This window comes from Camelus bactrianus, chromosome 13 (genome assembly GCF_048773025.1).
Source record: "Camelus bactrianus isolate YW-2024 breed Bactrian camel chromosome 13, ASM4877302v1, whole genome shotgun sequence".
Lineage (NCBI taxonomy): Eukaryota > Metazoa > Chordata > Mammalia > Artiodactyla > Camelidae > Camelus > Camelus bactrianus.
In genome coordinates this window covers 33,767,123-33,790,471 of record NC_133551.1, presented here as the reverse complement: position 1 = coordinate 33,790,471, position 23,349 = coordinate 33,767,123, and the positions used below count along the sequence as shown (strand labels likewise).

The following is a 23,349-nucleotide window of genomic DNA, read 5'->3' as shown; positions in this document are numbered from 1 at the left end:
TCTTATAATTAAGTCTTTAAGCTATTCAGAGTTTATTTTTGTATATGGTGTGAGGGAGTGTTCTAACTTCACTGATTTACATGCTGCTATCCAGTTTTCCCAACACCACTTGCTGAAGAGACTGTCTTTTTTCCATTGCATATTCTTGCCTCCTTTGTCAAAGATTAATTGACCGTATGTCTGTGGATTTATTTCTGAGCTCTCTATTCTGTTCCATTGATCCATGTGTCTGTTTCTGTGTCAATACCACACTGTTTTGATTACTGTAACTCTGTAGTATTGTCTGAAGTCTGGGAAGGTTGTTCCTCCAGCTTCGATCTTTTTCTTCAATATTGCTTTGGCAATTCTGGGTCTTTTGTGATTCCATATCAGTTTTAGGATTATTTGTTCTATTTCTGAGAAAAATGTCATGGGCAGTTTGGTAGGGATCACATTAAATCTGTACATTGCCTTAGGCAGTATGGCCATTTTAACAAAATTGATTCTTCCAATCCAAGAGCATGGGATATCTACCTCATGCACTCTAAGCATGTGCTCTGCTGCTGAGCTGTACCCTCTTCGCCTTTTTTTTTACTTTTTTATAAAATGGAGTAAACTGTCTCTAACAATTATTATTTATAGAAGTAATTCCTTTTACACATTTTTTCTCCTTAAATCAGAAGCAACTTATATTCTCTAGAATTCCTGACAGTCAGAAAGAAGATAATAAAACTCATTACTAGTAGAAGTCTAGTTAGAATTATAAATTTGGGCTTGAAATTATTCACATTTTAAAAAGAGGGAAAAAGAGTGACTGAAAAATGAAAAAAAAAAAATCAATAAGCAAGTCTTGAATAAATCCCCAGTTTTATCTTATTTTGTTTTTATCTCAGTTCAGTATTTTCTGACCTGTTTTGCATCATACAGAATATGAAACAATCGGCAATCAGAATCCATAGAAATGCTGTTATCAGCTGTAGGTTCATAACAGCTCTTTGGTATTGTCTTTCTAAATTTTTCTTCAGTGTTATTTCATATATTCTCTTTTAAAGGAGTTGTGGACACTGTTCACAACTGGGAGATGGTCATTAGTCAGCAAGTTGTCCTCTACTGTTAGCTGTCTTCACTTTCTTTTTATGTATTACCCAAATGAAACTGTTGTCTCCCCCTGAACATAGTAGCTCCTAAAAATATAGTTATATTAAACTTAGAAAAATGTATCTATTCCAAATGAGTACTTAAAATGAGTACATTTTATTATACATAAATTATACTTCAATAGAGTTGCTGTTTATTCCAACTGAAAAATCTGGACATGCCAGACTCTGGGTCTAAGTGGAATCTCATGAAGGCATTTTGCAAAGATCAAAATGATCTCTTGTGAACCCCCTGACAGTACTTAGAATGTTACAGGATGCATGCTCTCTGATTATTCTTAACAGCGACAAATAATACAGCATTCCATCAGTTATATTCTACATTGTGCTAGCCCTTAGAATTGGCTGATAATGCTCATGTTAATGTGTAAACATCTGTGTTTATGCACGTTTATATCTGTATATATGCACATACACACATACATGCACAGCGTGGAGACATGTGGGTATCACGCAATATTGGTATGAATATTTCCATCATCTTCGATATTTTTGTTTTATATTCCACACCAATAAGATCAAGGAGATCAGGGAGAAAATATAGGTGTTTCTAAATTAAAATTACCAAATCTATTTGATTGTGTGAATCTGGATTCTTATATGAAAAATGCTTCTGAGTTAGTGGTTTCTGTGAAAAGAGATTTTTTTAAAAGGCTGGTACATCTAAAGTAATACAAAGTTAGTTTCACTAATTTCTGGAAAACTCTGGGAATATTAGATTTAAATGATGCTTATTAGTCTCTATAAAACAACCAGAAAGAGATTGTTGTTTGTTTTTTAGGGGGAAGGAGGTAATTAGGTTTTTATTTATTTTATTTTTAGTGGAGGTGCTGGGGATTGAACCCAGAACCCAGGACCTTGTGTGTGCTAGGCATGCACTCTACCTCTGAGCTATACCCTCCCCAGAAAGAGATTCTTTAAGAGACTAACTCTGAGTTTTGAATACCTCCTGAAGGTAGGAAAATATTTCATACTCACAACGAAGTAAGGGCTCTTCTCCATTTCAGATGCACAGAGCACTTTCAGCTTCCATCCTAAAACTTTAGCTGTGTGTCAGATGTGGATGCAGAAATGCAAAAACCCACTCCTCTGTGTGGCAAAGAGCTGTTCATTCCAGTGGGCCCAAGATGTGTTCTTGTATGAAAAAAGCACAAGCAGGCAAATAGAAAGACTAATGAACACGTTGGCTGTTGTCTCTCAACGAAGAGAGAATAGATCCCTGTAGAAACAAAGTTTAATAGATCCAACATCCATTTGTCGGGATGTCACTAAGTTTGCCAGACCATAAAACCAGACTCCACTGATTGCTCCCCAGAATGAGGAATAACCTGCGGCCCAGGTACAAATCAGAACCAAACTTGGCTTAGTATCAGAAACTAAAACATAGAATTGGAAATTTAAAAATGGAGAAACAGTCAAAAAGACAAAGTTCTGTTGCCACTGGGGGCTTACTGTACGAACCAAGCAATTGTGTGTATGCACTTAAACAGCTCATGGTTTGTGTATCTCAGACATAACAGTTCATTCTCAACAAAATGAGTGACAAGAAAGTTATTTACTCATTCAGCCTGTGGTGAAGGGCACTGTTCTCAGAACCAAGGATGTCTGTGCTGTTCTCTGCCCTCCCGGAGGCTCTGTTCACCTGGCCCTCTCTGTATGTACCTTGCTCCAGTCTTCGTAGGAGAGCCTGGCCCTGCCGTCACCCTTCTCCCATGTGCAGTAGAAAGGTGCCCTGGAAATATCTATTAAGGAGAATTCATATCTCTTAATACTATTTTACAAGCTGGCTGTCCTTGTTCTGTACATTGTCTTTCACTTAGAATGACCTGGTTCTGAGGAAAAGGTTTGCTGAAAATTCATTTGCCTTTTTTATCCTTCATTTAACTCACTTTAAGTTTTTTTTTAAGCAATAACTAAAGAGACAGTGTGATCACATCTCTGAATTCTTTTGTGGCTTAATGAGCATTTTGTATTTGGCGTCTTCTCTTCCTTCATCACTCTTGCATTTTACTGATTTTTGGATGTTCTACAAATATACAAAGTACTGCTTTGGTTAGACATTGTCTTAAATAAATTTGGGTGTGTGTTTTTCTTTATGGATGCCAAATAGTGTTTTCTATTTTGAAGGAATTTGTTACATGCCTGCTTTCTGTAATGGACCAGTCATTGCCATTTACTGAAGTGTATCCTGCCATTAGTGGCTTTGCCATCTAAAGCATAATTGATTGGACTTTATTGAAGTCCTGTAGCAAAACAAATCTTAACCCAGTTATTTTGGTATTTGTGGAGTGCTTTGGTGTATCGGCGTCTCTTCCTTCCAGCAGCTTGGATCTCTCTGTAGTTTGGCATGTTTTCTTTTTTCCACCTTTCAAGAAAATGTCTACATTCTGTGAAGGTAATCTGATCATGAAGTCTACTTTAATTTTAGTCTGTTTGAACCAAATATTACTATGCTGTATCAGTTGGTGTTTAAATTTAAAGAAGACTTCAAAGAAATACAGAAAAAGTATGTATCATAAAGCTTTCTCTTTTGGAAAATATTAAAATGTGTCTTGAGTATCTAAATTATAGATGAATACCTCTTCAGCTGGAAAATCTTGATATTTCAAGTACTTTTTAAAGAATGAAATCTGTACCTTGTACAATTGAATATGAAGTCTTAATAGCTGTAGAATTCACACGTTGGGTAGTTTTACATTTAGATTTCTTTTTGAAATCTAATTTCTTTTTGAAATCTCTTTTATTTGAGTTATTTGGACAGAAACAAAGAAAACTAAGCCTCAACAGTGTAAAGAAAATACATATAATTGGCTTTCTCACTGGGGAAAGGAATGTATTCCGGGTGGGTCAACAATCTTAAAAGCTGTGCTCTTGAATTCCTGTTTTCTTTGTTGGTGTGTTTACATCACAGAATCACTTTTACATAAGAACATAAACATAAGAGAATAAATTGTATTTGTTTTACAATCCCAGTGATATGATAGAAGTTGGATACAGTCAAAATATTTGCAGATGATCTTTTTATCCTCTTTGTCATTGAGTGAGAGGATTGTGCAAAGGCAATTAACCCTTCTCTCAAATTTTGCATCCTCAGAGGCGAGGAACTGCTCCACCTCCAATGAGACTGCCACCTCCTTATAAAGCTCCATCTGATGACAGTGATGACACTGAAGAAGAACATGCATTTACTAACGGTGAGTTCCTTTTCATTATTTGGGGCAGGTGCAGAATTTATTAAGTTATGCTTCAACGATTGTTGTAAATGATCGAATACAATGCTGTGGGTTCTTAGAAAGTGTGCAGGAACGTTCTTGCTGACAAAGAAAATTTACATCTTCTAAACTTCTGTGGCTTCATCATCCTAAGCTTTTCTCTGTGACACTAATATAACAGAGTGACTATCAAAGGCACCGGGGTTGTACACTGTCTTACCCACATTGCCTCCTAGACTTACTGTTTGGTTGTAAACACAGAAACGCTAAACAGTCCTTTAAATTGGAGTGTGACCCATACTAATCAGAGATGGATGCAGATGTTAGCTCTTGATTACTTGCCCTGTTCAAATGGATAGTGATGCTGCCAGTGCAAACTTAAAAACTCCCAAGTCATAGTTTCTCCTTCAGAATTCATTTCATGATGTTCTTTTGCATTAGTTATATAAATACACACTCATACATATATTTAATGAAAGCTTTATTTAAAAGAATTTACATTTCTTTTATTTATGGAAAGTATGTGTAGTTAGATCTGATTGCTGTTGTGTATGGAATTTATTTTGGGCTTGATGAAAATGTTCTAAAATTAGCTAAAAATAGATTGTGGTGATGGCTGTACAATTTGTGAATATACTGAAATGTACAGGATTGTGCATTTAAATGGGTGAATTTTATGGGTTTTCAAATATATGTAGTTTTTAAAATAATATTTTTCCTTCTATAATATAAAAAAAGCATTTGATATAGAAATTTAAAGAGTTAAAATCCTGGCTCCTGTACTTCCTAGTGTGTGACCCTAAGCATGCCTCTTGCATGAAAATAACGGTACCTAGTTCGCAGGGTTGTGATGAGGATTAAAATAAGGTGATAAGGCTTTTAGCCTGTCATATAGTGAATCTTCAACAAGTATTATAGCTCTTATTATTGTTAATATTTATTATTAAGTTGACTATAACTTTGTATTTTTCTAAATAGAATAATATATAAATAGAAATAAAAATATAAAAATGAATATAACTGTATAATAATTAAGTCGACTTTATAAAAACTTGGTTTGTACTTAGTGATTTTACAGAGTACTTTCTCATGTGTAATTTTTTTCATTTATTCAACAAATCTCTGCTGAAAAACCAGCTGCTTTTTACTAACACTGCTAAGTGAGTCTGCTGTAAAACAAATGAAACATAGCTCCTTTTTTCCTTGGTGGGGTCACCAGCTTGGAAGGGAGGATACAAGACATGGTAACAGAATTTGATAAAGGTACTGCCATGCCTTGGTTCTCAGCCTCTTTTGGAGAGCTACACATGACAGATATGATTGATGTGTGCGTGCACTGGTGTAATACAATCCCTTGTTTTGATATAGATATTAGGGCAGCTGCAGCAAAGTGGAGATAGCTTGTGGATTCTTCATAATTTTGGGGATGCTAGAATGCCCATATTCACATGGTTGTTAGGAAACTTGGTCTAAGCATGTGACTAAGATTACGTTCTAGCCGTAACTCAACTACTTAGTTGTGAATTCGTGGACAACTTTCTTAACCTCTTCATGGCTCTCACTTACTCATTTATAAGGAGAAGAAGGGATGTTTTATAATAACCTGCCTCATAGGATTGCTGTGAGAATTAGAGGAGAAAGCATTTACAAAATTTAGTATAAGGATGTTGATACATAGTAAACACTCTGGTTTACCATGTGCCAAGTCTTCACTTATGTGATTAGCTCAATCAAGATAATAATTTTGTGAGGTCTCTGATTATACAAATAAAGGAAACTGAGGCTCAGAGAAATTAAGGAACGTGTGCAAAGTTACACAGCTAGTAAGTAGTGGAAATGGAGTTTAAACCCAGGCACTCTGACTCCAGAGCTGGTACTGTATCATCTTCTCATCCCATTACTTACAACCCATTACTCTCCCAGAAATAGGAACAAAGTGATTTGAAGTTATCTAGCGAATGTCACTTTGATGCCATAAACAGACAGAGCAGCAGCACCCTCCCCAAAGTGCCAAAATCATGTGCACATGTGTGTCCACAGCTTTGGTGGGAGTCAGGGAAGGCAGTGATTTAAACTGAATACAGAAAAAGACTTCTAGTATCTAAGTCATCTTCTAATGATAACATTTCACAGATGCTCCAGCAAATCTGTCTGGACGGTGACTAGACTTCCCATTCATTTTGCTCCCCATTTTTTTCCTTCCCAGTATACATTTCCCATCCCGTTTAACTTCCATTGAATTTACTGTTCACCTTCTCCAGAAGGGTGTGAACTGTACAGGGCTGTCAGATGGTTCACATTGAAAATGTAGGTGAACCTAAAGCCCCTAGCTTTTCTATATTTCTTTTTGATATGGACCCTGTGAGTTTTTCTTTGTTCCTTAACTCTTCTTAAATGAATACTCTGCTCATCTATCCAAAATTAAAAGTAGGTTGATTCACTCTTTTATCAGATTCTCATTGTCGCCAAACTAAGTATTTCTTTTTACAGCGGTGAAAGTGTGCTTACATAACTTTCCCACGGCCCAGAACTACGAAGTGGACGGTTGGAATCCAAGCCTTAAGCCTGCCAGGAAGTGATGGTTGTATTAGATCACTGACATGAGATACAGGTGATTCTAAAGTGTAGCGAAATCTAACGTAGGTGAACTTTGGCAAGTTCCTTATGTATAAAGACTGAGTGGGTGGTATAGGTGGGCAGGCACTATTTTAGGTGTTGGAAACACAGCGGGGAACAAGGTCTCTCCTTTCAATAGCTTATATTCTATGGGGAAAGAAGTCTTATAAATAGTAAGATAGTTTAAATATTGATGAGTACTATAAATTAGTAAATAAACAAGGTAGTGTGAGAATAAATCCCTTGGAGGAAGCAACATTAAGAGTAGAATAAATAAGGAAGGCCAGGCAGTAAGACCTACGTGACAAGAAGCCACAGAGCTGGCTTTATTTATAGTCATCATACCAATCAGATTTTTTTTTTTTAGATGGTGATCTACAGTAACTTATTTTATTTAGTAGCCAAGTATGGGTGTGCATGTACACACAAACATACTAATGCATATATAGTTGAAGCAAAAGTATCATAAAATGTTACATACCTTTATGACATTTGAAGAACTTTATTCTTGTTCTATACTCTTCTATTTCATTTTTTAAAGTGGTTTGCAACTCCATTTATTAATTGATCAACTAATGAATTGCAACCTGTAGCATGAAGAACACAGCTCTGGATCAGTGGTTTTCAAACTGCAGTGTGTGTGCCTCAGAAGCACCTGCTGAGCTTGTTAAAACACCAGTTGCTGGGCCCCACCCCCAGTTTCGAATTTCTTACATCTGGGAGCACCCAATAATTTACACTTTTAATTAGTTCTCAGGTGGCGCTGATACTTCTGATTCAGAGACCGCATCCTGCAAATCGCTGATCTGGATGATATTAAAGACATGGGAGTGGGCGAGGGAGAGCGGTGTGCAAAGACAGCAACAGGAAGGGAAGCCAGCACCTGCATGGCATAAGAACATCCCAGCATAACAACACTTTGAGGAGGTTCTAGAATTAAGCAGTTTAAGAGAAAAATGTGTTTCAGGAAGCATTCCGTCGCTAAACCAAAGTGGCCAACTGTGAAATGATTCTGCGAGGCTGAGGGGGTTGGAGACATAGAATTAACTAACCATTGAACTTAGCAACATGGAACTGGTGAAGAAGAACAGAAAGACAATACTCGGTAAAATAACCAAAGTAAGTATTGCTAAGATTGTTGTGAGAATTAGATGCTACAACCAATACAGACGTACCTCCTTTCCTTGTGCTTCACTTTATTGCTCCTCCCAGGTAATTGTGTTTTTTCACTACTTAGAGGTTGGTGGCAATCCTGCATTCTCAGATGATGGTTAGCATTTTTTAGCGATGAAGTATTTTTAAATTAAGGTATGCACGTTGTTTTTTAGACAATGCTATTGCATACCTAGTAGATACAGTAGATTGTAAACATAACATTTATATACACTGGGAACCCAAAAAATTGGCATGACCCACTTTATTGTGGAATTCATTTTTTTGCAGTGGTCTGGAAGTGAACCCACAGTATCTCCCAGGAATGCTGGGAGTGTGTTACATAACGGACATTTGTAAGTGTACCTCGCATAGTTGAACATATGACATTCTGGTGTCTAATTACCATAAGAAATCTTATAACCATCTTAATAAAAATTTCTTGAGTTTTAATTAAGAATTATGAAACAATTAAAAATTAAGAAATAATATACACATAAATACTTAGCTGTTGGCAAAACTGCCGTTATCCAACGTGCAGGATTTGTCAAAGGGAGGTATTAATGGTGTAGAACTTTTGACTTGACTTTCATACCTAAATTTAAATAAATCTAGGTTGTCTTGTGAAAGGTTTAAGATCATTGAGGGCATGAAGTGATCACTTAGTTCACTGTCACATGGTGACTTCCCATCCCAGTCTTTGTTCCTAGCTTTAACCTGGCTCTGATATCCTGACCCAAATTTTCAATTGGCTGTTGGAAAGCTGCCATGTCTCTTATCTTTCTTTCTGACAATGGATCAATAAATGTAGATGAATCTTCCTTCCCAGTCTCTCTCATATTTATGGTTTCCTTTGTATTTTTATTCCCAGAGTTTTAGTAACTATGTGTTAGTAGCCACAGCTTATTGAATACCTACCATGTGCCATAAATTCTCCTCAACTCTAAGTGTATTCGCAGAAGAACCTTTGAAAGGAGCTACCTCTTCTGATTTTAGCTTCATGTCACGTTCTTTGGAAAACCTTGCCTGATTCCTTATTCTAATATTTTTCTTTCATAGTACTTAACAAAATGTAACTATTTATATATTTATTAGATTAATATCTGTCTTCCCCACCAAACCTTTAAGTTCCGTGAGTCTAGTGACCCTCTGTTTTGGCCTGGCACATTCTGGAATTTCAGTATTTTGAGCAAATTAATGACAAAGGGTATGTGACTCACCTGGCCACATGGGGGTACAGCAAAGATCTAGGTGTGCTCCTGGTGCTTTGGAGGTGCCCTTTGTACTGAATTGTACCATCTGCGTAGTTTCGAAGCTTTCTGTCCAGAGCAACTTAATACTTTTTCTCAATATGCCACCCCTCATCTTATCTAAAAGTTCTGATCCCCAGGGAGAGGCACCACAATCTCCAGAAAGTCCTCTGTTCCCTTTCAATCCCAGAGGTGAAATACATTTGTATTATTCAGGTCGTTCTAACCTGTTGGCATTCACTCTTTCAATTACAGTTTCAAACTGCAGGGAAAAGGGAAAAGAAGGTTTGGAATGACTTTTTGTTACGTAAGAGAGTGAAGCAATGAGAGTTATACAAATAGACATGTCTCTTGATGAATTTTAGGTCCTAGGAGTTCAGAATTTAATTGACTTGTTTGATACCTGGCTTTTAAGAGATGTAGCAGAGACGTGAATGGAACCTCACATGGAAGGCCTCTTAAAGCCCCTCCTTTATCCTTTAACTGCAGAATAGCATACTCTTCTTAGGTGTTTTGCTTTTCCATCCCCCTCCCCCCTCCCCCCAGTAAGGATCTGTTTTAAATATTGACTGTGATTTATCTTTATGGCCTTTTGCTCAGATTCTCCCCCACTCACTACATGTCATAATGTAATATTCGGTATAAGGAATATATTTGGGTTATGAAGCATAATAAAATTAGCCTGTGAACCACACCATGCAAATAAAAATTAGATAACCAGTATCTTGCTGTTTTACTTTAATCCTTATTGTTTTGTTTCAGGTTTTTCTTTCTTTTTTTAAGGATAAGATACTGGCTGAGACCTTCTGAAATGTAATTTATTACCAAATTACCCAGAGTCACACCATGTGTAAGTTTAGAGGGGATGACTTTTTAAAAGAGAACTTTATTGAGCTATAACCCACATTACCATACAACTCATCTACTTAAAATGTCCAATTCAGTAGCTTTTAGTATATTTACAGAGTTGTTCAACCATTGCCACTATCAATTTTAGAATATTTAGAACATTTTCTTCACACCTTCCCCCCTGAAACCTTGCTCATGAGTAGTCACTCTTCTGCACCATGTTTATTCAAAAATTCTTTACATTCATATATGAAATGTACACACATATATTTTAATTTTTAAAAGGACTTTATAGATAATCTTCATTTGTTTCCTTGGAGCAGTCTGGGGAAGCTGTCCCAAACCTCTCTTGCTCTTACAACAACAACAAAAAAAAAACCCCCAAAAACTGCATTTAAATTTAGAAAAAGAAAAAAATGCTCACTAGCCCTGATGTTATTGAGAAGTTAGCAGTGAAGGAAGATTACCTCTCCCCAGCTTTTACATAGGCATCATTTTGCCTATTTAGTGGAAGTCATGAAACCCATGTAAGGTAGTTTGAATCCAGATCCTGTGGCTTTTTTTTTTTCTTTTCCAGTATGAGAATTTGCTTGAACACTGATTTGGAAGTGAAAGGCTAGGCAATTTTGCAAAAGAAAAGTACTGAGAGGAGGGGCCTTGCCTTTCCCTAGTACCTACATATATTCTACACTGGTGGTTTTCTAACTCGATATGCAGCTTCTAGAAGATGCGTGGGAGGGTTTTTGGCTGTCTGAATCAGTTTCTCAGCCTTGGACTGTTACAGTTTTAACCTGATAATTCTTTGTTGTGGGGGACTGGCTTGTGCATTATAGAATGTTTAGCAGCATCCTTAGTCTCGTCTCACTAGATACCAGTAGCCTTCCTTCCCACCCAAGTTGTGACAACCGGTAATGTTTTCACACATTGAAAGTGTTCCCTCTTCTAAATGGATGGGGTATTCTACTGTTACTTAGGTGGGCTGTAATCCCATACAGTGAAGAATTATTTTACCCAGAGTACCGGTAGCATTCCTGATCAGAAATATTGTTTGAAACTGTAATAATTAAATCAGTTTAGTATTTGTGTTAGAAATGATGTAGAAATTTAGAATTTAGAATATAAAAACGTATTTTTTAAATTACAGAAATAGGTTAAATTATTCTATAAAAGATGGCATATGTAGTCATTTGGGCAGAAAATGTAGAGATCTTCACTTCTCACTAAAATTATGTTAATTACAAAAGAATCATGTACTTCTAAAACCGTAAAAATACTGTAAAAAGTCTAAGATTTTTAAAGATATATTCCCGGTACAGGGAAAGGCCTTCCATATTGTTACACCAACACTATAAAATAATAATCACAAGTTGGTTTATATAAAAATAAAAAACATACATATATAAAAATATATACACATGTATATTTTATGTACATACATATTCAGAGGAAAAAGACATGTGCAACAATAGAAAAACAAGCAAATATCAGACATCATGTAATAGATTTGAGCAACAAGTACAAAAAGTCTATTTAGCCTAACAGTAAGAGATGTGTAAATTAATTTAAAAATCAGATTTTTTTATCTTATCAGATTACTTGAGATTTTAAAAACTGATATTGCTCATTGTTGGAGAGATGCTGCAGAAAAATAGGAGTTTGTGTATACTGTTAGTAGGAATTCGAATTCATGTCCTTCTTTCTGGAGACTCGCTGGACAGCACGTATAAACAATTTAACTGTGTATTTTTTGAATAATTTAACTTCTTGTGATATAGTCTAAGGAATTCATTGCCCATGTGAGTATATGTATCTGTATGCGTACATAAACCTACAAAGAAGTTTGCTGCTGCCTTTTTCAGTAATAGCAAGTAGATCAATATATATTATATGAAATTAATACATGATAGAGCTTTGATTAAGTCACTTAATCTAAGCATTTTTAACCATTTGACCTGAAACAAGTTGAATAGCTTTCCCTTAGTTTTCTCATTTGTAAGACAGGGATGGTAATTGTACTTCCTTTCACCACTGGGTGTGTATGAGAGACCAAAAGAAATGGTATATATAACAGGCTTATGTAGGAAGTGACACAGGGAGGCACTCCAGAAATGTTAGCTGCTACTCTTTATTCTTATCAATGGTACTAAAACGTTTTTCAGTGTTTGCAAAATACTGCCATCATAGAATGAAATTCTGGCATAAGCATATTATTACAAATTTTTATCCAAAAATTATTATAATTTGTTTTTGAATAATTTTAGAAATCATTTCTTTGAAGTTTGATGTTTTCATGCAGGAACAATACCTTGATAACACTGTCTGCATCTGATGGCTCCCTGATCGTTGTTGAATACTATGACATTATTATACTTTCACTTTCCATGGAGATCGTTAGAATAGAAAAACATTTTGGAGTATTTCATTTTTCTTTGGTACTTTTTTCATCCTGTGCTTTATTTTCTCTGGACCAGAGGTGGCATTATCATAGAAGGTTTATTTACAATTTTGTAATTTTTCCTTTTCATGAAATTTTGATGTTGTAGGGTTGACATTTTACTTTTTCATTCCTCTCAGTGTGGGACAAATACACAAGAGAATTTTTTGAGAAAAATTCATAATTCAAAATGAATATAACAAAACAGAAATGGACTCACAGATACAGGGAACAAACTTGTGGTTACCAGTGGAGAAAGGGAAGGGGGAGAGCAAGGTAACAGTAGAGGACTAAAAGGTACAAACTTATAAACTACTAGTTATAAAATAAATAAGCTACAAGGATATATTGCACAGCACAGGGAGTATAGCCAATATTTTATAATAACTTTAAATGGAGCATAATCTATAAAAATATTGAATCACTATGTTGCACACCTGAAACAAATATAATATTGTAAATCAACTATACTTCAATAAAATTTAAGAAAAAAAAATCATAGTCCAAATAGAATTAAAAACTAAAAGGATAGCTTTTTTTTTTTTTTAAGTATAGCTTAATTACTTTGTTTAATATGAGTGCTAGTTTGCTGGACAATTTGACAAAGTATTATGACAGACAGTCTCTCATATTATGCTTTGTAGTATTTAAATATTTATGAACATTTATTGATTCACAAAGGTTATAATGTTCTTTGTAGATTTAATTCTCAGTATTCACATTAACTGTCAATGTATTTTTCAACTTAACTTTTTAAAAAAATTTAATAATTTTAATATAAAAATTAGCTTTTATCATTAATTATTTGTAGTATTTTACCCTTGTAATAAACAAACATTAAATTTTGATAAGCTGATAGAATTTCAACATATCAAGCACATAAAGAAGTTTTTCATCCCAAATTACATCAGGAATGCTAACCTAGGTTAATAACAGTGAATCGAAATGTCAGTCATGTTTGAATTACTGCCATTAATACACAGTTTAGTTTTTGTTGTTAATCCATGTTACCCTAGGATCACTGATCTTGCACTGGTTCAGAGGTGCCTGAATGGTGTCCAGGTGTCTCTCAGATCTTTGGCTTTTTGGAAGCAAAATCAAATTGCAGATTTCAGTCAGATTCTAAGGCCAAAGCTGAACTTTGCAGAATCTATATTTTTTAATTGTAGAAAGTGCAGAAGCATGTGCACCAAACTGCTTTAAGAGGAGAATGTTGAGGAAAAACTTCTACTTTTAACTTTATTTAATCCACTTGAATTATGTAAAACAAAATTTTTGGAAGGAGAAAAGCATTTTGCCTTACAGCTCAATAATAAGAAAACAAGCAACCCAGTTTTTAAAAATGCAAAACTTGAAATGACATTTCACCAAAGAAGATACATAAATGGTTAATAAGCACATGGAAAGATGCTCAACATTAGTAATTTAATAGGGAAATGCACATTAAGCCACTACACATCTACTAGAATACTTTTAATTAAAAAAGCAGGCATACAACTAAAACCCTCATACACTGTATGTATGTATGTAAAGTGGGAATGTAAAGTGGTCTGGTTACCTTGGAAAATGTGTTGGCAGTTTCTTTAAAAGTTAGAAACAAGGTTACTATACAACCTGGCAATTCTACTTCTAGGTATATACCCCAGAGAAATGAAAACACATGTCCACACAAAAACTCCTACATGAATATTCATAGCAGCATTATTCATAATAGCCTAAAACTGGAAACAGTCAAATGTCCATCATGTGGTGATTGAGTAATAAACAAAATGTTGTTTATCTATACAGTGGAATATACTATTCAGTGATTAAAAGGAGCACAATATTGATAAGCTGATATGCTCATTATGCACAGTAAAGGAAGCCTGATACGGAAGACTACATACTGTATGATTGCATTTACGGAGGGTGTCCATAAAGATAAGTTTTAGACATAGAAAGTAGGCCAGCCATAGGCACATGAAAAAATGCTCAGTATTACTAATTATCAGAGAAATGCAAATCAGAACTACAATGAGGTATCACCTCACATCAGTCAGAATGACCATCATCAGAGAGTCCACAAATAATAAATGCTGGAGAAGGTATGGAGAAAAGGGAACCCTCCTACACTGTTGGTGGGAATGTAGTTTGGTGCAGCCACTATGGAAGACAGTATGGAAGTTCCTCAAAAGACTAAAAATAGACTTACTGTATAATCCAGCAATCCCACTCCTGGGCATATATACAGAGGGAACTCTATTTTGGAAAGATACATGCATCCCAGTGTTCATAGCAGCACTACATTCAATAGCCAAGACATGGAAGCAACCTAAATGTCCATCAACAGATAAAGAAGTTGCGGTATATTTATACAATGGAATACTACTCAGTGATAAAAAAGAATAAAAATGCCATTTGCAGCAACATGGATGGACTTGGAGATCGTCATTCTAAGTGAAGTAAGCCAGAAAGAGAAAGACAAATACCATATGATATCATTTATACGTGGAATCTGAAAAAAATAAAAAAGAGGACACTAATGACGTCATCTACAAAACAGAAACAAATTCGTAGACATAGTAAATAATCTTATGGTTACTGGGGGAAAGGGGATGGGAAGGGATAAATTTGGAAGTTTGAGATTTGCTGAGGTTAACCATTATATACAAAAATAGATCAAAACCAGAATTCTCCTGTATAGCACAGGAAACTATATTCAATACTGTGTAATAACCTTTAATGAAAAACAATATGAAAACAAATAATATGTATGTTTATATATGTCTAGGACATTATGCTGTACACCAGAAATTGACACACTATAACTGCCTATACTTCAGTAAGGGGAAAACTAAAAAAGGTAGGCCAGTGGTTACCTAGAATTGGAGTTGCGGTTGGGCTTGAAGGAATTTTTTTTTTTTTTTGGTAGAAATGCTCTAAAACTGGATTGTGGTGGTGGTTGCATGCCTCTATAAATTTACTGAAAATCATTGAATTGTATGCTTGAGTGAATTTTATGTTGTGTCAGTTATACTAAATAAAGCTGTTAAAATTATTTCAAAGTTAAGCATCAGCTTATCTTAAAGAACCACATTTGTAGGGAATAGTTAAAACTTGTTAATTATCTAAAGGTCTCTGTTAAAGGAGGAGGGCAATCAAATAACAAATTTAAAGCAGGGAATAAAAATACCTTAATGTCTTCCCTGATGGTGATGGGATTTGAGAACCTTCAGGCTCATCTGGTCTATTTTTACAGTTGAGAATCCTAAGACCCAGAGTGAATAATTTTCCCATAGTCACACAATTACTGTTACTGTTGAAGTCAACACTGGAGTCTGGGTCTCATTTCAGGGCCATATTTAGGCTCTTCCGTCCAGTGCCTTCCTGTGTGCACCATGCTAATTTTTTAACATGAAGTAAACTCATGAGGAATGAAGAATTATGGAGCAACTAGTCGTCGTTTTGGTTTAAAATTTGGGTTTTTTGTTTCCTTGTGGGCTCTGTAGTTGATCTCTACCTTGCCAATAGATGTCACTACAATCAACAGCAATTATTGCCAAGGATTTAAAGAATGTTAAGAATGTTCACCTCAAACAAGCAAACAGCATTCATTAGTGGCTCCTAGTGGCATCTCCTTGTTCATTTTACTAAATATATGAATTTATTTGCTCTTTTTTTTTGCTTTTTGGTTTTTTTTTTTTTGACGATGTAAATAAGAGGAGAAAGATTAAGACAAAAGCGAAAAGTCAACTTTCTAGTTTTATAAAATTCTTTTCCTCGTTTTCTATTGTTAATTATCCTTTTCTAGATGCTTCATTTTTATAATTAAGTAAAATAAGTAGAATTCTTATTCTAGCCCTGTAATTGGAGACTAGTATTTTAGTGTGTTTTTTATTCTGAAAACTTATGAAGCTTCAGTCCTTGATATAATTTGAATGCATTTATTGTAACTATAAGTAAAAAATGTTTAAGATCTCTTGAAAAGCATTTAAATTATGTTAGGAGTTCATGACCTTCTTATTACTCATCTGTTTGATCAGTGATTCTACATTTGACAAAAGAAAAAGAAAAGAAGATGCAGTATCGATTGACAGAAAGATAATTCTGAAGTAATAGCAGTTGTTTATCTGATTATATTAAGGTGTGCTGCGGGTGGGGTGGGTTAGGTGATGCAGTGTAGCATTTTAAGTGAAGTTTATGGAACCTCAGCCATTTCTCTGAAGCTTCTGGGGTTTTTTCTTCCCTCATTTTTTTTTTCCCCCCAGAAGGCTAACTTGAAGACTTGAGTGCTTAAATAGAATCTTTATTGCACGCTTAGCATGTTCCTGAGACACAGATGAATCTCGCTAGGGGGTACCGCGTGTTCAGCGTGGTTCACCCATTTCTTTGTTATAAAAATGATTCAATGCTGTGAGCAGTAGGGAGAGAGTAAGTTGATATTACCCTCACTTCGGACAGGCTAAAATCAACTGCCATTTCCTTTTAATCTGCATTAGAAAGATGAACTATTTCTCAGCAGGAAAACTGGGTCATTAAAATGATATTAATTGAAACTGGCCACAGAATAAATGGTTGTGTTTATGTTGCCTCCGTTCTGGAATAGAGCTATCTTCCGGATGCGAGCAGGGTAACAGAGTGCCACAGCCGGCAGCGTGAAGCGTCCGAGGGTCAGATGTTGGAAACCTGGGATTTTGCTTCTCTCGGCACACTTTCCCAAGCAGCTTTCACCTACTGGCAGATGTGACTGTCGCATGAGGGGTAGCTGGAAATTAGCTTAATTGATTGTTTCTCATGATAGAAATAGACTGACAACTTGCCCTTAAGGAGAATAAAATCTTAGGGGAAAAAAAAATAGGCCCAAGGTCGACAGAAGAGAGAGGACAGAGTCTGTGGTGAGAATCTGAGCTGCTCCCAGCATTGAATGCTTATCAGGAATGCAGAGACCCTGAAGGGAACACTGGTACAGCAATGGTCCAAGGGGGTTTCCCAGGTAAGAGATTTGTGCCTCTGTGATCTGTGGTTCTTTCAAGATGCAATCTTAAGCTGTTTTAGTGATGGTGCAGAATGTTGTTTTAAAGGTTTGAACAATAGTAAGCTAAGGCATTTATCTTAAGTCAGAGTGAGGGTACATATGCATGTGCAAGGCAATTGTATATTAGAAACAAACCTTTACCATTTTCTTTTCATGTGTACTGTAGCTAGAATCATCCCTATCATGTTTTTGAAAAGTAGAACAGTTTATCAGACTGTCAAGAATATACTAGTAGTTTCAGTGCCAAAATTCTTAATACTGTGTTCATGCAGTATCCTCTCGGAATTGCAATTGAGAAGTAGATCTTATGGACATTTATTATTGTTGTTGTTATTTGTGACTTTACCATAATCAAAGGGGAAGATTTACATTAGAACAAGGTTATTCTGCTTAATTAAAAAAAAAAACTGATAATTCAGCATTTTGTTGTAGATAAAAGCAGAATACTGTTAAGGAATCACAGTAGTAAACAAAAGGCTGCTTTTTCTAAATTGTGAGATAACACCTTAAGTATTATTTGCTAATTGTGATTGAGGTCCCATTCATCTAAACCTGCAAATTCAAATTCATTAGAGGTGGGGGCTCAGCACTTGAATGTATTATCAGGAACTTCCTTGTTAGCGTATGGTTCTTGAAATCATTGCTAGATTGGTAATATAATTTCACTCAATAAAAATGCTCTCTTTAGAGTATGCTTTTGTCCTGGCTTTTGAAAATTAATTTATTAACATCAGAGTTTCCTTTTTATCCAAGTAAGATATGCAATATTTAGACATAATAGGGGTCTTCTTGTCTAAGCACTTACTGCCTGAGGGAGGCAATTGTAAACTCAAAGAGTTAGGCATCACATTATAGCTTTATTTTTCTTTTCAGCAATGCACACGCAAATTAGGTTACTTCTACTGCAACAGCAGGATGTATGCTGCATTCCTGATTCAAGCTAGCAAATGTTATTCCTGGCTGTCTGTCAAAATAATTGAGCAAGAACTTTTCTCTTGTCCAAAACATAATTTCTGAATATCTTAGTGTTGAAGTCCTAAGCTATCTAGTACCCAATTTTGTGATTTTGATTTAGAGGAAATGTTACAGCTCTTAAATGGATGCGTCACAGACTCCCTGTGGTGACAACTGTCCACGTGTGTTTCTATTTTATAGTTGGAATGGCTCAAGTGCCTAAATGTCATCTTTTTAATACTACTTCTTAAACTTGTATTGACAAGGCAAGCTGTAGGAATGATCCTGAATGTCTGTGGACACTCCTTGCTTTTCATCACACTTCTTAGAGCAGTTTGTTTATTTTCCTTTTGTTTTAGGAAGTTTGTAGATTTTAAAATCTATTTCTCCAGATTAAAAATACACAAGTGCTTTAGTCTCCTCTGTGTAACCTGGAATCCCTGATAATTCCCTTAATTTCTGTCTCACCATCATGAAGTTGCCACTGTCCAGGCTTCACGAACCTTGGTAGAACCCTCAGGAATCCCCACAATGGGTTTTCCAGAAATTGGACAGAGTATATCTCGTCAGTAGGAATTTCTGTGTCTTTTGCATTTTATTAAAAAAATACATGAACTCAATTTTTAAAGAATGTTATTAGTTATAAATGTGTCTCATAAGTAGACATATATTTATATGTTACCTTTCTGGTGTTTCTGCTCAGGATTGATTGTTCATGGTTTTTATAATAAACATATTCAGCACTCATTAAAAGTTCCTATTTCTGTCTATACCTTTAACCCCAAAGTATTGAATGCTTTATAGTAGTCCTTGTATTACTTTCACTTCTTGCATTCAGTCAATTTTAAATGCATCTTTTTTTTTATGTCTCTTTTTGACATGTTTTACAAAAAGTTATACAAAGGATGGTAAATAAAGGATGAGGCCTCAGTCTGTAGAGACTTTACTTTTTCTTTTGTCCTTAATTGAAAACGTGTTATTTTAAATGAGTATATGCTGCTTTGATAACGGTAGTTTTTATGTTGCTTTAAAATATTTTGTTTGCATGTATGAATATAGGTTAAACACTCATCATTTTAATTGATCCAATGTTGAACAAAGAAAGAGTATTATAATATGAATTAGGGAGGGAGTGTGTGAAAAATTAAGTAGCATTTAAAGTTATTTTCTTGAGAGATTGTCTCTATTTTGGTAAAAATAATGGAGAGGGAAGGTGAGAAATATTACTCTTAGGTTTCTATTCTGTTCTTTTATCTAGATAGTTATGTGTTTTAAAAAATATATCACATTTGTCTCTTTTCCTTTGCATTTATGATATGCCAGTTCTCTTAAGATACTTACATAGTGTGAAGAATTCATATTGTATATTCTGAATATATCCTGAGTCAGTTAGTCTTATTATTCCAATTTTATAGATAGTTAAACTTTTTATACAAGACTTGGAGTGGTTTATCCATGGATTGGTAGAATATGACATAACCTCAGTTACTATGATGATATAACATTAAAAAATTTTGGAGCCCAGTTCAGTCCTAAGCCTGGGGAGAAATAACACTAATGTGATCTCTGTCCTCAAGAAGTTTATAATCTTCCTAAAAAGAAAAAAATGTGGATAGGTGCAGAGGCAGATGTATTTGAAAACCCTCTGGAAGAGAGTGGGCTTGAGAAGCTGGTAGGATTGGCAGTATGGAGTATGGCCAATCCAGACTTGGGAGTCCACTGAAAGATGAAAAACTGTTCTAAGCCAGGCAGGTGGGATGGAGAGGGCAAAGAGGACCCATACCAACAGGGAATATACAAAGGAAGGCAGAAAGGACAAATTAAGATCCGATGTTAGAGGAGTAGGTATTCTAAGACTTAAAGCACAAGATTGTACTATTTTCTGAAATGAGAATTACAGTGATAGCTAACTGATGGAGACCACATTTCAGAACACTGAAATTAAATTTTATTTTATTTCTTTACTTTTTTTTGAGTACCTAAGTTCTAGGCACTGTTCTGAAGGCTTTACATATATTATTTTCTTCAATCTATATAATTTTATGAGTTTCTTTTTGAAAGTCTCGTTATTTTATAGATGAAATCCAGATGACTCCAAAGCCTGTACTTTTAACACGTTTGATTTTACCCATTTTTCAAAGATCTTCTCAAGTAATCCATAACACTCAAAGATAAACTGATTACTCTCTTCCTTTTCAGTAATTAGGCAATAGACATGTAATTAGATTTCCAAAAAAAAAAAATGCTGAAGTTTCAAATTCTAAAAAAAAGTTTGTTGTATTATTCAGGAAACCACATTTGAATGTTGAAAGTTCCAATTTAAAAGAAAAAAAAATCACAAACCAAATGAAGCTGAATTGGGGGAAAATATAGTAATAGAGGCACGTCATCAGTCTTCGGGGTGCACGTCACCATGGCATCACACACAGCACGGCATGGACTGGCTTCTCAGTGCAAACAAATTTCTTTTCCATCACTGAGAAATTTCTGTATTTGGAGAAGAAATAGCAAGTCTCCTGGTGCTGACCAGAAGGGAATGGGAAAGTATCAAAGTTAATAAGATGTTTAGATGAAATTTTTAAAAATTATATTTTGATTCACCCAATATTTTTGTGTTCATCCCAAGTGAGATGGAAATACATTAGCATTTTGGTAAATGTTCTAAATTACTCAGTGTTACCTTTACCTGTTTCGGGTTTTCAATATCTGTTCTCTCAAGTATTTCAAAAGCCAGTCAGATACAAGAGCATGCTGGGAATGAGAGGGTAGCACTTTTCAGCTTCATAAAGCAAAAAGATCATGAAGTATAAAAGGTTAAAAAATTTTACATCCAATAGACAGTTTACTAGCTTCCCATCTAGGTGTTCGCATGAATACATCTGATGTTTTTTGGAAATGTTTCGATTTTACCTGCAGCAATAAAAGCATGCACTTAGTGATAGTCTCATAACAAACAAAATTATACTGGTTATGGTTGTTCATCTGTGCCATGTGAAATCTCTGAAAACAGCTCTCTGCTTCTGTGCAAAATTAAGTTGCATGCTTCGGTTCTTCGAATGACAGACATTGCATTTGATTGATTCCCAAGGTCAATTTATGTAATAATTTGCAAGTTGTTTAGTCTCCTGTTTTGATTGTTCTTCAAGAAGACTCATTTTGGCAGATAGATAATCTGTGTTTTCACAGATCACAGAACCTACAAAAACTAGCTTCCTGTTCTTCAGTGCCTGTGGATTCTGTAACTTTCATCATATGCTTATGCTCTTATTTCTTTCAGTTTGTGCTCAAATAATCCTTCCCACATGTTCATATGGCTCAATGCATTAAGTGTTGTGTTGAGACTAAGTGTTTAGGTGTTAATCAGTCTCTTCTATAGCCAAAGCTTAGGTTATTGTAGGTGTTCAATAAATGCTCTTTGAACTGATGTAGAAGCCATTTTTGCATGTAACTTAATGGATATACATGACAGAATAGCCAAATCTATTCAGTTTGTAAAGTGGGCATTCTCTTGGTACTGTGACTAAGAAGATGAGCTCATTCAGACATCTGTATGTATTACTTAGAAGTCTTCTTATGGTCTATGTAGAACAATGATGGTAAATAAGGAAGTGGAACAATGATTTTCTTGGGCAAAAATTTTTTTAATAAAGAAGTTCTTACAAATTTCTTATATAGAATTCTTATAAAGAATGTATATACTGGAGAGGGTGGGCAGTAGAATAATGAGCAGGCAAGTTTATTTTTCTACTGTCAGTTTTTTTTTTTAATTCAACATCCACTATGTTTGCTTCTTCAGTGGTTTCTGAACAAATCTGTAACATGATTTATGTATTATAATGTGTTAAGGGCAAGTAACAGAATAGTTTCTTGGTCATGTAGGGAGGAGTAGCAATTTTTCCATTTTATAACCAGCAAACTTTTGGTTCAGGGTGAGCTAATTTGAAATCAATCACTTATTCCGAGATTCAGCAAACTATAGCCTTGGTCCAGATTTGGCCTGCTGCTTGTTTCTGTAAATAAAGCTTTATTGAAACACAGCCATACCCATTCATTTAAATATTGTCTCTAGTGCTTTTGAACTACAAAACCCAGCAGAGTTGGTCAGTTATAACAGAGACCATATGGCCCACATGTAAAATATGTACTGTCTAGCTCTTACCAGAAAGTTTGCCAACCCTTGAGTTACTCCATGGAAGTTAAAGCTTTGAATCAGGTGTGGGTTCAAATCCTGCCTTACAGCTTACTACCTGTACAGCCTTGGGCAAATTACTTATTACAAAATTGTCTGATCTTTGATTTCCTTTTTTATAAATGGGGATAATGCTATCTCCCCATATTTTTCCTGGTGATTATGTGTCATAAAATATACAAAGTATTTTAATATGTTGATTTTTAAATAGTAAGCACTCTGAAAAGTTAGCTACATACAAGAAATATATATTAGTGTATTATTTTTCTTTTGCGCAAGATTGAAAGTTAGCTTTATTGTGGTACACTCTTACTATGAAATAATTTGTTTATATGTTTATTGTGTTATGTTTGTATCTTACAGATGCAATTGGTGGTATGCTCACTATTTCTAATTCTCTGTACTTTGATGGCATACATTTTCCCAATCAAATTAGTAATTTAGGTTTTCCCCGTGCTGTGAAAAATTCAGCAGTACCGACCTTAAATTAGCTTGCAGTTAAAACCTGGCCATAATTCTTCTGGCAAATGGTGTTTCTGTCCT

General features: G+C 35.0%; 1 protein-coding gene across 8 annotated transcripts in view; it reads left to right on the top strand.

Annotated features, from left to right (window-relative positions):
- The window catches only part of PATJ (PATJ crumbs cell polarity complex component), a 291,813-nt gene that overhangs the window by 119,839 nt on the left and 148,625 nt on the right, over positions 1-23,349 (top strand). For all 8 annotated transcript variants that reach the window (XM_074376367.1, XM_074376369.1, XM_074376370.1 and 5 more), the window contains one exon: positions 4,231-4,330. In XM_074376367.1, coding sequence (XP_074232468.1) covers positions 4,231-4,330 — 100 coding nt within the window. The remainder of the gene's footprint in view (positions 1-4,230; positions 4,331-23,349) is intronic.